Raw genomic sequence first — 15,772 nt, 5'->3', positions numbered from 1 at the left:
AAAGTAGGTTGCAAAAATCTTGAGAACCTATCCCGTATTACTCTTTAAAAGTTTGTAATACCTTTCATTGGGTCCACATATCCTTAGAACATCATATAAAGCCACAGAAACTTTGAAGACCTCCTTCTGTTGGCTGTCCTTCAGGTAAGAAGTTACTGTTATATGAATAGGCTGGCAATATCTATCTTCACGTACACTAAAGGAGGAACTGACCATATATTATCCAGCAACCTAACGCAAATTCATCAAATTCATTGACTTGTCAGTAGATAAAAAAAGCTCTTACAAGCCTGCATGTAGCATGTTGCCAAAGCAAACGGAACAGTTTGTAGATACTGAGCTATTTCATCCTGTTTAGATTGTTTGAGTTCCAGTAGCTTGAGGAGGCTAGACTTTTATAGCCTATAACAATTCACACATGCTTAATAGTATTAGATTAATAGACTTCTCAAGGTCTACCACTTTACAACATTCCCACCAGTATGGTAATTATAACCAACAGCTGATGCAAGTCTACCATGAACTTTGCTCTATTGGAAAGAAATCTGTTTGGCTTGCAGATTTAAAAACATGGCGCACTTGACATATGCTCAGCATGTAAAGTGGGAACACTGACCCTGTGCTTACTGATAACCAGTAGGTGCCAAGGTCTTATATATGATTCATATGAATCTCACAGGTTGTTTGCAGAAGTGGAAAGTGATATCAACTGGCTTGTTTTTTGTTGTACTTAGAATGTAGTTGTGGGCCTACTTGCCTGCGTTATGTCTTTTCCTGTTGGTAGAATGATCCAAACCCTGGGTTCAGCTCATTAAGCCAAGCCCGACTCACCCCACATTCATACAGTCATGTTGAGCCTGGTTCAAGCCAGTGCCATCATAGAGATGCTGGCATATAGCAGATGGATATTTTGGAACCAGCTATTGGACACATTCCCACCTCTGACTACAAATACTGTGCCACTTTTTCTGTTTTTATGACCCACTGCACCCCACCTTTGGTAGGATCCAGGACAGCGGGTTTCAGATGTTGATAGAATCTACACTGCGTGATATCATCAATTAACTGCATGAATAAGACATCACTTCGAGTCCAATACATTTTTGGTTTTATTTATGGCTTAACCACCATTGCTATGTCATCCAGAATGACCTTGTCAGTAATCCTTAGACACTGGCCGCATGCATCACTGCCAAGCCTTGCCTTCAAGGAGATTAATCACAAATAACGGTTATGTTGGATCTTTCAAATTGTCATGGAAACTTTAAATGCAAGGTATTTTGCTTTTATCGGATTGAATTCTGCACAATACAATATACAACATTAAAAATCAGCTACATCAAACATAGGTGTCATTACATAGAAGAACAAATAAACAAGATATTTCATCAGTGAACTTTAAAATTACTATAGGAATACTGAAAAAGGCACCCTGTCCTTACTATACATACTATATATAATATTATATTATATATGAAATGGGAATATATTCTTTAGTTTTTTTTGGATAGAAATGAAACTTATGCTTATGACACATTTTGTTTTACAGAATTATGGAAAAGGAGCTAGAAGAAAAAATAGATTTAAAGGCTCTGATGGGAGCACGTCGTCAGACACTACCTCGAATAGCTTTGTGCGACAGGTACAGTGAGTTTGCTTTGCTATTCTCTATCGAGCAGTGCAATTGTTTTCATGTATACAAATGTGTGTGCTTGTTACTGGACTCTAATTCAGTTCTATGGCTGTGTGACAGTTCTGTATTTGTTTTTAACTGTATTATAATGAGTGGGTGCTAAATCTGATTTAACAATGATGCAATGCAACAAACATGAAAAAAGATATCAAAACACAATTCCCCATTCTGTATAAGTGAACATATTTTACATATACAATGGTACACTAAGTTAAGGCTGAGCTTTTAACAGTAGTGTAAAGAAACTAGTAAAAATGTGCATTTATTATAGTTTACTCTAGAGTATGTTGTGATTGTATTTGATTACTTAAATTTGTGTTGGTTTACTTGGTGATAATGGGTAATAGGTTAGGAATACAAAGTTATTCTGGTGCAAACTTTTAAAAGTGTTTTTATCACCATAACAACCAATGGAACCATACAAACAGCTGGATCATTCCATTACCAAGCGGACCCTAATGGCAATGAAGTTGTCATAATCCTGGCATAACTCAGTCAGCTCTGGAGTAGCCAACGCACAGTTGTTCTATAATGCTTTCCCATCATTTCTGTATGCATTCTATGTAAAGGCCAACATTTAAGCTCCTTTAGGTATTAAAACAACATTGTCAAGATTTTTATTGCTTTCGTTGAACTGTCCCTGGAAGGACTGCTTAGTACATTCATCTATTTCTTCACTTTACGTATAAACCTAGAATTCCTTATTTTAAAGATTCCAGCTACATTTAGTTTATTAAACAATCAACGTATAATGACATATGTTTTGAAAAATGTTGCATAATAATCAATGCTTATTATTATCTTTTGCATTTGGTTGTACTTTTCATCGTGACTTGAAATAAGTATTTTTCTTTCCGTTTTTCTGGCAATATTAACACTGTATATGCTAGTTTTAAAATAGCAAATCAAATTGGGATTGTGCCATGTTTCCTCGGGACTGTCCTGAATTCATTTCTGCGCTGCACTAAATAGCGTACACTGGGGAACATCATTAAATCAGAGACAGAACTCCAATTTTAGGAAATCATTTAATACTGAAATTTAACATCTCGATTAAAACCCTTTTTCCCATGTTTTACAGTAAATTAGTTTGAATAGCCATTTTTAGAATTTTGAAATATTTACAGAACTAAATATAGATAATCTCAACTATTTTACACTGGTTTGTCGTGGATCTTAAAAGGATGCCGCAGTAATCTATTGTGTATTATTACAATTCCACTTGGAATGTTACTAAAGCAACCAGCAGTGTTATATTTACATTTTGGGGTGCCGTAGGCCAGACTGAGTCCAGCGCCTCTAGTCACCTCCACCTCTGCAGGTTTGTCTGCCTTTAAGAAACAGGGAATGGGATATGACTTCGTATCCCGGGGTATCGTATCTTAAAGGTTCGCAGTGCCTTTTAGTGAAGTTTATGGAGGCTGTGCTGAGCCAACACAGCCTCCAATAGCGTAATAGTTATGTAGATCTCCCTTGTAACCGGAACTCTAGGGATCTTGATCGCTTGAGGATGATCTGCCTCCAATTTGGCCCCCTGGACCTGCCGCTCTGAGCCTGGGCATAGTTGGCCTAGGCCAGCATACATCACCGGCAACCAGTCAGAATGCTGCTGTATGAAGAGGAGTGTTTGGAGGTAAGGGGCTGCAGGATACTGTTTTGTGCAGTGGGGTAATCAAAAGAGACAGAAGGAGGAAAGACATAGAAGAGAGAAAAAAAGAAAGAGGGAGGGAGGAAGATAAACATAAAAAGCAGGTAGAGTGGAAAGGGAGACAAAAAAAGAAAAAGGGGCACATCATTTTAAAAATAACGTTTCTAATAACAATCCTAGTACAATCAAATGCATTTATAGGTAATGATGTTTTGGGAACAACATTTTTGGAAAAACTTTTTGTCCCTAATTAGAAAAACATACTTTTCATTTGCTTTGTATCACACAGATCAAATGTGTAAAAGTTTTGCAAATAGAACATCAATCCATAGACTTTACTCATGTCCCTCTTTAGCTGTATTTTGTTTGTCTCATTATAAAACATCAATCTTAACGCTGGCTCCTCAGTATAATGGCTTCTTGTTTTCCCTTTTCATGTAATATCATGCATTGTGAGAAATTGCTCTGTATCACAAAATCTTGCTTCCAAGCATTAAAGTCTGCGTGTATTTCAGAGAAGATATTTGCTTAATGACTGTGCTGTGTGTATAATGCACAGGTGATTGGCGCAGCCCAGCAGGGCTATCTTTAATAATAATGAAGCCTTGGGCAACCCTCCCCCGATGGGCCCCCAGCCCAGTTGCACCTGCCTCCAGCAACCCTCCGCTCAATAATTCCTCTTTTCCGTATATATCACTCTGATACACATACACCAGGGGTAACAATACACTGCGTCTGTTGCGGGGACCCAAGGGCCTCTAATATAAATCCCAGCATGGCACAGTTCCCAATATTGATACACGTCTTTTAGGGCTATAAAAAACTGTGATATGCTCATACATTCTGAGTTCATAGAAAGGTGGGATATAGCACAGGGGTATGGGTCCCAATAAGGTGTTCTGTCCCTATTGAAGTGGCCCAGGGGAGGTCCCCTTAGGAGGTGGCTTTTTCAATTCCCATTTCTTTCATCATGCCTGTTGTTCAGTATGGATAAAAAGGTGTTCTAGGGTAGTGACATCATCAGCCATTAAATACAGTATTTCATTGAAAATGAGAACATTTGACATCTTGTGTGAAATTTCCAGTGCTTTTTGGTGGTCCCTCAGCATGCCATCATTCTCTAAGAATGTTTTATAGGAAGGACGTCCAAAATGGAAAGAGAACATATCAGTTACATTTTAAATATTTACTTCTTTTGTATTGTTTTCTTTCTAAAAAAAAATGGCAGAACCATCAATTTTCTGCTTGAACATCCCCCAAAGCAAAGATTTACTGTATATTTACACTTTTCCAGAAAATAATACAGCATGGTGGCTAAGTAATGATATCATATTGGCACAAGGAAACAAAAGCAAGATTCATTTTAAAATTGTTCCATTTAACTATTTCATAATGTCTTCTGTTTCCTGTTATCTAAAGACAGAAAGCTGTGATTCTCATCATGGTCTGCATTATGTAGTTGAAACAGGGATTTACAGGCAATTATGGTCCATTAACAACTATTGATTCAGCCTAATAAATATGTTCTGTGTTTGTGATGGGATAATTAAAGTCAGGATTTTAATGCATTCGGTGGAGACATTATTCATTAATTCTCCCAATCACCATGGGCCATGGAAAATCCATTTCATGAAGTTCCCGGCGTACAGTGCTTGTGCTGATTTTGCTTCCAGAGGCATTTTGGAATTCTGTAGTGAATGATGCTACAGAGGACCGGTGATTTTTGTTCTTCAGCACTTGGCATCCATGCTCGTTATTGTTAGTCCTGGATTCTTCCACTTCACGACAATAGCGCTTACAGTGTAGAAGGCCGGAAATTTTACGTGTCTATGGACCTCATCAAATCACATTATTGTTTCCCTATTAGATTTATAATCAGCTTCTTATTAGTTATGCTGTAAAATATAATTAACTGTCATTCTCTGTGATCTCGACTTTGTAATAACCTGTAGCATTATACAACACCGTACCTTCGGCCAGAGATGGACACTTAGCATGCCTTAGCAGGTAGGGCTAGGTCTTTATTAAGATTTTTGTTACATGCTGCTATTACCTATTAATGGCTTATGGGGAGTCTAGCGTATTTTATAATTTTATATTTGAGCGCATTTCTCTTGCTTATTTATATATTAATGTGAATTATAGGACACCATGGTAGATCAAACATGTCTACCAAACATCCTGAACTCCTAGAAAAGAGGGACAGAAATATTTGGATTCAAAAGAAGGGATGACGCTTAGGAGGTAAGCAAAAAAGTGTCTTTAAACAATGGGGCCAATGGTAAGCCTCCTCCATTGGTCCCCCTGCCCAGTTGCACCTGCTTCAGGATTCGCTTCATTCCAGGTCGTTCAGTAGAATGAGGAACACAGTTTGTATGGGCACATGTATCCGCAGTGGGGATTTTTTTTCTTGGTTTGTGTGCTTCCTGATGCCAAACTCCAGATGTGATGTTGCAAACCCTCCAATATTTCAGGTGCCCAAAACATTCCAGAGGGCCTCTGAAGTAAGGTGAACTGGGGCTATAAAGAACAAAGAACACATTGCCTTCTGCATTGGGCATGTTCTAGCATAACAAAACATACCTTGTATTTTCCATATGCGCTTTATGTTTCTTAGATAAAGTGTCAAAAACATAAATGCTTTTGTATGGTGAAAAACAAGTAGCATTTTGCCTGTTGTGTTTGTCACGCTACAAGTTTTTTTTCATGAAATGATGCTTTTATTGTGGAAAGCAAGACAGTTGTTTGTGAATTGTTTACCGTTCTACAAATCCCATACATTGCATCTTATATAATAAAATTCTTCCTGAACATACCCATTTTTCTGTTTCAGAAACACTTTTTTTTACCTTTTATGCTGTCTATGGTATGTATATCGACATAAGAAAGTATAGACAGTATAAAAGGGATTAAAATCTGCCCTGACACTTTAAGGACAGTGGTTGATAAATGACAAATGGCCTGCAGCTATACTCTTATACTCACCCCTTGCACATTAAAGGAACTCATCTGTCACGTGGCACTGGCCCACCAGAAATTACCCTGGTTTGCCAGATGGGCCTCGATATAATAAATATCATACTTTGGATTGGCTGGTGGCAGTTGAAATGCAGGTCGCGGTAGAGGGTGGACAGACTCTCAGATAGAAATCAGTGATGTCCATGGAAACAAGAAATTTGTTGTCTCATCCAAAGGAACCACTAAGTTCTCAGTGACACCTGGATATTCAGTGTGATTGGAATGTAAAACTCAAACCATGTAACTCTTAGCAGCAAACACAAATGTTCATCTCAAAATGCTTATTTTTATTATTTTATTCCCTATGATCATTGGGCAGAGCCCTGATGTCATGACTCATGCCTCTGTATAGTGTGGCAGCCATCTTGCATCACCTATATGAGACAGGGTCCTAGTGAGTTCATCTTGAGGTGATTGTTGTTGACCTTATTTGCATGCGTCTACCCAGAATCCCTTGTGGTTATGGCAGCACCATGAGATTTCTGAGGGAATAACAAGCCTTCTGGCTTGTCTGGTATCTGTAGATGAGTGTTCAATAATGCTTCTACTACCCCCTAGTGAGTTCAAGCACTGTTGTTTCATTTTGTTTCTAAATTAAATTATGTTTCTAATTACCTTACATAAGCAGATATCAAAAGTAGTTATCAATAGTTCACAGACACTTAAACTTGGTAAAGCCGCGTTTCCAGCCGCATATCTATCGCATCCCCGTAAACTAATGTGTTCCTCATTGACCATGTTCAGAATTATGTAAACATGGCACATTTTTCCCATCTTACCTACCAATCTATCATTCTTCCACTGGTCCTGATCATAGTGTGGCATGGGGTTCGTCCTTTTTGTGCCTGACTCCCATTGCTAACACAGAAACAGGTATCTGCACAATGTATCTGCGCGGCTAATCCTTACATTTCCTGCGCTCTCCGTATTGTACGTGGATACAATATAATATGTTCATTGCTATAGCCCAAATTATTGTTAGTTTAAATATATTAGACAGGGCTTATTCCCATGTCTCTCTGTTCATGTTCTGTGTCTTTTATGCCCTATCTGTTGCATAGAAGTATGCAGTAATATCAACTCATTAAAATGATAACTATCTTTATTGAGTAGCTCAAAGATCATTTACCTTGACAAGTTAAATGGTCTTTAAGTTACAGCAAAATCAAACTGCGTAATCTGTTCTTTGCAAAATGTTTCTGCCTTTTTAGGAACGCTTGGAAGTTGCTCTAGCATATTATGAAATCTTCTGGAGACAGTGAAAATTTGTATGTGTCACCTTAAAAATGTTTGCTCAATAGCTTCTTTTGTGAAATTTGGCAGCTACCTATAATAAGTCTACCAAACAACAAAATGTCTTAAGAGTTGCTGTTTCATACACACGGCTGAATTTAACACTTTTATAACTAAATGCAGCATTAAAAACTTTACTTCTAGCACTGATGAATACCCAAACCCTACTCAGGATGACTTTATCATGCACCATATTGTCCCATTCATAATTATTGCCATGGATTTGGCAAGTGACACTCAAGCAGGAACTCATAGAATGTTGTCATATAAACGTAAACAGCATCTTAAAAGCTTCTGTGTTGTTTTATGTGACCTTCAGTGGAAAGAAAACAATAAGAAATATGTTTAGGATTATTCATGAAACATTTTAGTGCAATCCGTGCTTGTTTCTAGGTGGAATGGCACCTCACAATACAAGAGAACACACAAGATGTGTAACAACAACATCACATTGTGAAAATGTTTTTAAAAAATATATAAAAAACAACCTTGCCTGAATTGGTTTGCTCATGGCTACTTAACATGAGCCTGAGGAAGGCCTGGCAAACAGGGGGAAGAAGTGGTTGCCATTGAGATGGTTTTTGGGCCACTTTGTGATGCCTTTTTATGCAATATGCGTGAAGTTCCAAATATACCCTCTAGGGTATCTACTGGAACAAGTGCTTAATGTAGCCTTTCAATGATGGTTGTATCTTTCATGTCCTCGATTTATGCATTTTCTATGGAGTTTTTCTGTTAAGATGTGTTTTGGACAGACTTTGATAGCTGACATTGAATGTGTTTTTGGGCAGCTCAAGCAAGTGACAATTTGATTTGTCCTCTGAGATGTTGCCCACCCTCCCATCCATTTGCCATATATTACATCGTATTATACATTGTCTCCTTGTTGAAGTTGCCCTTTCAAAAAAAAATCAACGCAATGCTTTACAAATAAGTAAATAATCAAACAAAGCTCTTTCTCTGTCAGCTTTCCGGATGTCATGGTTTGACGCTCAACCTTCAGTTTTTTTTTGACAAATATTGGTCTCAGGATGCGGGTCTCAGTTTTACGCAATCTAAAGCGAACTCTTCCATGTTCCACTCTGATTTAATGCAATCTGAGCCTTACAGTTATAGAAACCCGACACGTGTTTCACCACAGAGGCTTCTTCACGGGTCTCCGAAGAAGCATCTACGGCGAAAGTCATGTTGGGTTTCTATGGCCTATGCATTTTTTCTTGTTTATTTTTTTTAGAGTCAAATCAAGAATTTACACTTCTAAACGTCACTTAATACTAATCTATCTGTAGTTTTAACAGTATGGATGAATTTGCTACCTCCGGAGCTCACCCTCTATTCAAACAAATTCATAAATGGGATCTCAATTAACGAACAGCAAAATAAAAAAGTTTATAGGTAGGGAATTATTAGTGAACCAACAGTACTCCTCTTGATTTTAGATTTAGCCCCAATTGTTTTCCTGTTATTACAAATTATTAAAATACAATTCTTTTAGGGTGCTACATTAAAAATATATCTTCTTGGTAATATACAGCAGTGCATTAATGGACTTTGTGGATCAGTCTGCCAGCCTTTTTTTTAAGGGAATGAATAAAAGTTCAATTCTAGTAGTTGATTAACTCTTTCCTGCACAGTCAAGTTATTAATTTCTAATAAAGATTGTTACTGAAATAATTTTATTGCCACCATTAGTAAGTCAAGAAAGTAAGTGTTTATGAAGGAATATTAAAGGGTTCATATTTAAAGGATCTCATGACCGCCTCATTTAGATAAATGAAATCAGTACATAAACACATTCATGCATATACTTTGTATTGTATCTTGCTGTCGGTACGATAAAGTATAGAAGTACAGTTATTAATAGTAACAGAGCTTGGACACAAAACTTTGCTCGCATTATTTTATTTATACATATCTACATACCTAACAGCTTTTAGGCACTGAAAAGAAGTAAGTGGGTTGTGTGCCAGTGTAAACAGTAAGATGACAGACCACACTTAAAACAGAAGCCCAGAGTCCCGGACTGAATTCCAGCTCAGGGGAATGCATGTTAATATAAACACGGCTGAGCTACATGACGGAGCGGATATGGTAACTGCTTGGAGACAGGTCAAATCTTCAACAATTGTTTCTTTTGAACAAAAAAGTAAAGATTACATTTCGAAAAAGAAATGTGGAGGGTGTAAAAATAGAACGATAAAACATCTGATTTATTTGGAATCCAAATTATTTATTTTAGCGATAAACAGCAGATTAGGATGCAAAATATTGTCAGGTTACAAAAAAATTAATGAAATAAGACTGTATTTTTTCAATGGTCTGTATCTGATGATTTTGAAGTTTTGAAATATTTTTGTAAACTGAACTAGGATTGGTATAGAATGTCGTTACCATGCGAATCCAAAAATGACAGAAACGCACCATAACGTAGGCGTTTTGGGTTTTTTTTTTTTTGCTTGGACCATTGAGCCTTCTTGAAAAAAGCTGTCTTTGTATAAATATTATGGTGGTGTCTAAGCACAATTCAAATAAACTGTATAATAACATTCGTAGTGCAGGCATAACAGAGATTGTTATAGAAACACAGAGATCTGATTTGAAAAGTATGAAACTAATGGATTTTGGACCTTTCTGGTCTTATTTAGGTGCATTATATAAAAAAAGCTTAATGGGATATTTCAAATACTAAAAATAAGAACACTAAGAACAGTTTATTTGTTGAATAGAAGGTTGGTCTGCCTGTCTATTGTAGTAGGAAGCGCCACAGAGTTATATTTTATATGGTTGAAGTACATTTTTTGTTGGGCTGAAAAATCTTTAAAAATATATTTTTTTTATATTTACAAAATAAGTGGCCCTCAGCAACACAAACAGTTTGCAGAATGGCTTCCGTTTGATAAAAAAAAATAGTCCCATCAAGTCTAACCTGTCACATATCCCTGTCTTGGCGGTCCAAATTAATAAAAAAAATAATTTAAGGTTGCTTCAGAAGTGGAAAATGTCCCTCTTAGAAAAAATGGAACCATTTGGCTCATCCAATCTGCTCATTGTTTTTACTATAAATATCTCAAAATTAGTTTGGTCCTTAGTCTTGTGTTATATTCAGGATGTCCTTATCCAATTAATGTTTGAATTCCCTCACTGGGAAGGAATGCACATTTGAAAAGGTAAACAACATTTGGCCAAAAAAAAAACAATCTCCCCAAAATACATATTTGGTACATATACATAAAATAATCCTCAATAACACAAATTATAAATTGCTTGCAGATCGGCCAAAGCTGTCCAAATGAGGTTGATTCTTGGAAGGAGCCTGGCTTAAGATGGTGGCTAGACGAGGGCTTGTGGTGTTTCAGTTAAGTGAAAAGACTTAAGGAGATCTCATTTCTACTACTATTAACAAGTTAATAAACCTGTCAGTGATGATATAGGACATATATCAGGTCGATAGGTCCAGGTTTATATTAATGTTCAGAATCTTTAGAATGCAAATAATGATCTGAGATTTGACGCTTGTGTGGAAAGTTTTACAGCATTAGCAAGTTGTTTTACTGGACAGTCTATTTTTATGCAAAGTGCCACTTAAAGTTAATAATATCGCTCAGCTGTGTTTCTTTTGTTGTGGAGACGGCCCCTCTTCACCTTAACTAGATTTGGAGTCTTGCAGAATGAGTGTAAAATCCATAGATTCCCAGTAGGCCGCCTTCCCAAGGCCTGGTCATCAGGGCCACGTTGAGGTGGTTGTGAGGGGTTCTCTGCACCCAGGCACCATGAGTGCTGGTCTGGGTAGCAGGTGCCCAACTGGGGTGGGGAGATTACAATCTCTACCTAACAGGCCCAACACGAAGGGAGCATGAGGCCTGTCACTTCAGACCTTGGCTTATGTGCTTCCTAATCACTATGCACCACCGATTGATGCCGGGACATGGCATCATATCCCGGCGCTCTGCATCTATTGCCGGCACATAGGGCTTAGGAGGCAACAAAACAGAAGTCTGGAGTGTCATGCCTCGTGCCCCTACCACAGAATGGAAGACAGAAAATGGGGAGAAAGGGGGTAGGGAATAGTGAGAAAAGGGGGTAGATGATGTGGAGAAAGGGGTGAGTCAAGTCTGAGCCAGCATGTATGTGTGAATTGGCAGACGTGTTTATTTTAATTTTAGAAACATTGATGTTTACTGTGCTGGATTCAGTTATGTGTTCAGTTCAGTTGTGACAGCCCCCCTTTTATATTCTACCTTGTGATAAGACTCCACTTGGAATTTTTAACATATCCCGGTGTCCATTGAGCAGCGGGATACCAGGGAGGGGGTGTTGATGGTTACAAGAGGGCCATCTGTCCTGGACCTGCCACCCTAGGCCTAGTAAGCCTTGGCCAGGATATGTCACCGTCTCCACCCTACTTCTTCACACACAGGGCAAACTCAACCTGTGTACAGGACAACCTCACTGAGGCTGCCCCTTCATAATCCATGGTGAAGTCAGTGAGAAGAAACTTTTAGCTCAACCACAAACTCCTGCTTTAGTGTCTAAACCAAGAAGACTTGTGTTCAGATTTGTGGCCCTTCGCATGAAAAATATAAAAACTGTGATGTAGGCATTTCTTATACCAGCAGTAACACCATGAGTTTGCTACAAAATAGTCCCCAAAATTAAGACTAAAGTTGATTAAGACCTGAGGACCAAAAACTTGCCCTTAAGAGTGATTCCTCTGGTATTTTTGAATGCTGAGAGTAATAGGAGCGGCTGGCACCCTAACAGGAAGGGAGTCACTAAAATGAATGAAGACTTATTGTGCTCTATAATATTTTTAAATGAATGTAAAATACATAATTAACCCATTCAAGCACTACACAGCTTTGTAAGTATATCAAATGGTTAAGACAATGTTTTTGCATCACATAAAATTGGCTTTAGCTTGCTGGGTTTTAAATGTAACTAGCCTTTTAGTTTGTCAAACTGTGATTAAATAAAGAGCCACCAGAACAAGAACCAGAATGAAAGTCTATTTATGCATTAAGCAAATTGTAATACAATAATTATTTATTGTTCATCCTGGTATGTGTTCTGCTTCTTCCTGTGATTTTCTCATTATCAAAAGACTGGCTTCATTAGGACAGATATACAAAACAGCTTGGAAGAGTTTTTTTTTCAGTTCTCCATTCTAAGCCCATTTATGTACATGATCCAGCAATTGTACAGTTCTTCTCGGAAGTTTATCCTTATCTTGCTGTGTAGTGGGCTTTGCTCTGTGACTAAAGATTTATAATAGAAGAAATATCACCGTATGGTTATGTAGAAAATGTACACCCTTGAATGACTACTAGTGTATACAAACATGTCCCGAGGATATTTATAATGAAGTGCTGGTTCTGTTAGAATAGATAAAATATGATATCCGTAGCCTGAGATGCCTACTTCGTCATGTCTAAGGCCCCGGGAACAGACTGGACCCTTGGTGTAAACAGTTGGTAGAGCTGTTAGTCATTCTGATCATTACGGAGACCACTTGTTAAAAAGAATAATGTTTTTTTCTTACATAAATGATTATGTTATTGTATGTGCACTTTCCTTTTCTGTTCTTGCTGCTACATTTCAGCTGCTGAAATGTTCTGTGCATGAAAGTAACTTAGTTAATACCAGCATATCTACAATTTTCTCAGGGAGTTATTTTTATTCCGTATTTATTAAGCAACGGCATATTCTGCAGCTCTGTACAATTTAAGTATGGGGGCTAACACACACAATGCACACATACAGTGTAGCCTTATGATATCTTTATTGTAGAGTTAAAGAGCCAGGAAACACCTTTCCCTTTCTCTAGGCAGTTTATTTATGATTTATTGTATGATGTTAGGGTAAGCGTGGGTTAATGTATGGTGTTGGAGTGTGTGTATGGTGTTAGGGTGAGTGTGTGTATTAGTGCATGTTGTTAGTGTGTGAGCATATGGTGTTAGGGTGTATGTTTTTGGAGGGTGTGTGTGTGTGATGCTAGGGTTAGTGTGTGTGTATTTGTGTATGGTGTTAGTGTGTGAGAGAGCACATAGTATATTTAAATATATAGGGTATGGTGTTTGTGTGTGTTAGTATACAGTGTTATCATGCATGTGTTACTTTATGGTGTTAGAATGTGTTTGTGTTACTAAATGGTGTTAGCGCATTCGTGTTTTAGTGTATGGTGTTAGCACGAGTGTGTGTCAGCCTATGGTGTTATATTAGTCTATAGTGAGAGAGTGAGTTTGAATGTGTGTTACTTGGGGGCACCAAAGAAAAACTGGACCTAGGCACCACTAACGCTGGGCTTATCCCTGTATTAAGATGTTAAAAAAAAGACAAAAAACAGTTCAATTGATATAATTGTTTGAACTTAAACAAGTAGCTAATAGCTATAATAGCAACAGTTCCCATTTAAAGATGTTACATATATCAGATCTTTGGGACCTAGAATGGGCATCATACATACAGTTCTGTTGTCCCTGCTAACGTCAGTGGCGCACCCTGGACCTTGTAAATCATATTCCTGGAGTGGTTCCCGATTTTGTATCTGAAGAAAGAAGTAAAGGGTAAGGGTATAAAGCACAGCCCATGTTTAAAGCACAGGATGTTCCAGGTAATTGCAGGATCTCTGGTCACATTAATTCTTCTATCCTTCTATAATTTCTTTTTCAAATACATTATTATAATGATTCTGAAGACAAATGTGATTTAAAAAGTACAGTTGGACAAATAATGTCTATACATGAGACAGAGACAGTATTTCTCTTATTTTAGCTTAAGGAGTAAAACATAAAGCTCACAGTCGGAGTTGCAGAAAAATATATGTAACTATTAAGGGTCCAGGTATTTTTAGCTGTATTGATCCATTTACAAACAAGAAAGACACAAAATAATAAAAAGAGGAAAACAAGAATTACAAAAATAACAATAAAAACATGACTCAATACCCCAATCTTCTATCATTATAATATTGGTACTTATACATACAACAATGACATTCTTACTTATTCTAAGGTTTTGTACTGCCCTAGGCCTGACTAAACTCAAGCGCCCCCCTAATCTTAATTTGCCCCATCTCTTAATGCCCAGGCCACATTTCTTCTGTTTGTCACCTGTGCCATACTTATAGCCACACAACTTTTCAGTGCCATCTTTTGTTCCCAAACAGTTTAACAGTGCCAACCTTGTCCCCAGACAGCTTAACAGTAACAACTTTATTCCCAAAACAGCTTCTAAGTGCCAACTGGTCCCCAGACAATTCCCCAGTGCCAACTTTGTTCCCAGCTAGCCAGCTTACCTTGCTGGTTTTTACCTTCCTGCAATTAAACCCGGACGCTCAATAATTTTCATGGGTAGCAACACTCAAAAATCTTGGTGGGCAGCAGGGGCGTAACCTGGAATATTTGATACCCGGAGCGGATCCTATATGTGGCACCCCCCTTTCTCTGCTTTAAATTGACATTGACAGTGAAACATCATAACTCCTATTATTTTATACTGAGCCAAGCACTGATTGTGGTGCACCTTAACTCCCATCCCTTTATATTGAGCCAGGTATTGATGGTGGTAATTCCCTCACACACCTGCTCATGCTTTCTCTCATTCTCACAATATCTCGCTGCTTTTCCCACGTCCTTGTCTCCTTTCTTGTAGACCCTTTTCCTCCTCCTCTTCTTCCTCTGTCTAAGTACAGTGGGCGCAGCTTAACACAAGGGAGCTGGATTTGGAGGTCTGTATGAATCCAATCGGCCCTGCTCCTCTGATTGCGAGAAGTGTAGCCTGACTCTGGTAGGGGCGCACACCCGAGGCCGGCCCTGGTAGCACCCCGCCCCTCCTGGCACTTATTACATTACTGTAGTTTCTAAATAAGGGCACTTAGTTGCACTTGCCCAGTGGACTAAAGTTGTAGCTGACAGCTGTTATTGAACCACAACTACTGTGACTTTTGGCCAGACTGTTTCCAGCAAAATGTTTGGTGGGGATTCTGGGAGTTGAGTTGTAGTTCAACAGTAGTGTGAAGATACTTGTTATCAGTCCCAGGACTGACCTTCAGATGTTTAGGTGTCCTGTTAAGCCCCCCATCATCATTTGTGCCACATCTCTCTAGATAAATAACACATGGA

At 38.1% G+C, this 15,772-nt stretch overlaps 1 protein-coding gene across 2 annotated transcripts in view; it reads left to right on the top strand.

Moving 5' to 3' along the window:
* Positions 1–15,772, top strand: part of CACNB2 (calcium voltage-gated channel auxiliary subunit beta 2) — a 126,720-nt gene that overhangs the window by 14,066 nt on the left and 96,882 nt on the right. For both annotated transcript variants that reach the window (XM_053466152.1, XM_053466154.1), the window contains exon 2: positions 1,550–1,642. In XM_053466152.1, the coding sequence (XP_053322127.1) occupies positions 1,550–1,642 (93 nt within the window). The remainder of the gene's footprint in view (positions 1–1,549; positions 1,643–15,772) is intronic.

Source organism: Spea bombifrons, chromosome 5 (assembly GCF_027358695.1).
Source record: "Spea bombifrons isolate aSpeBom1 chromosome 5, aSpeBom1.2.pri, whole genome shotgun sequence".
Lineage (NCBI taxonomy): Eukaryota > Metazoa > Chordata > Amphibia > Anura > Pelobatidae > Spea > Spea bombifrons.
This window is presented reverse-complemented; position numbering and strand designations above follow the sequence as displayed.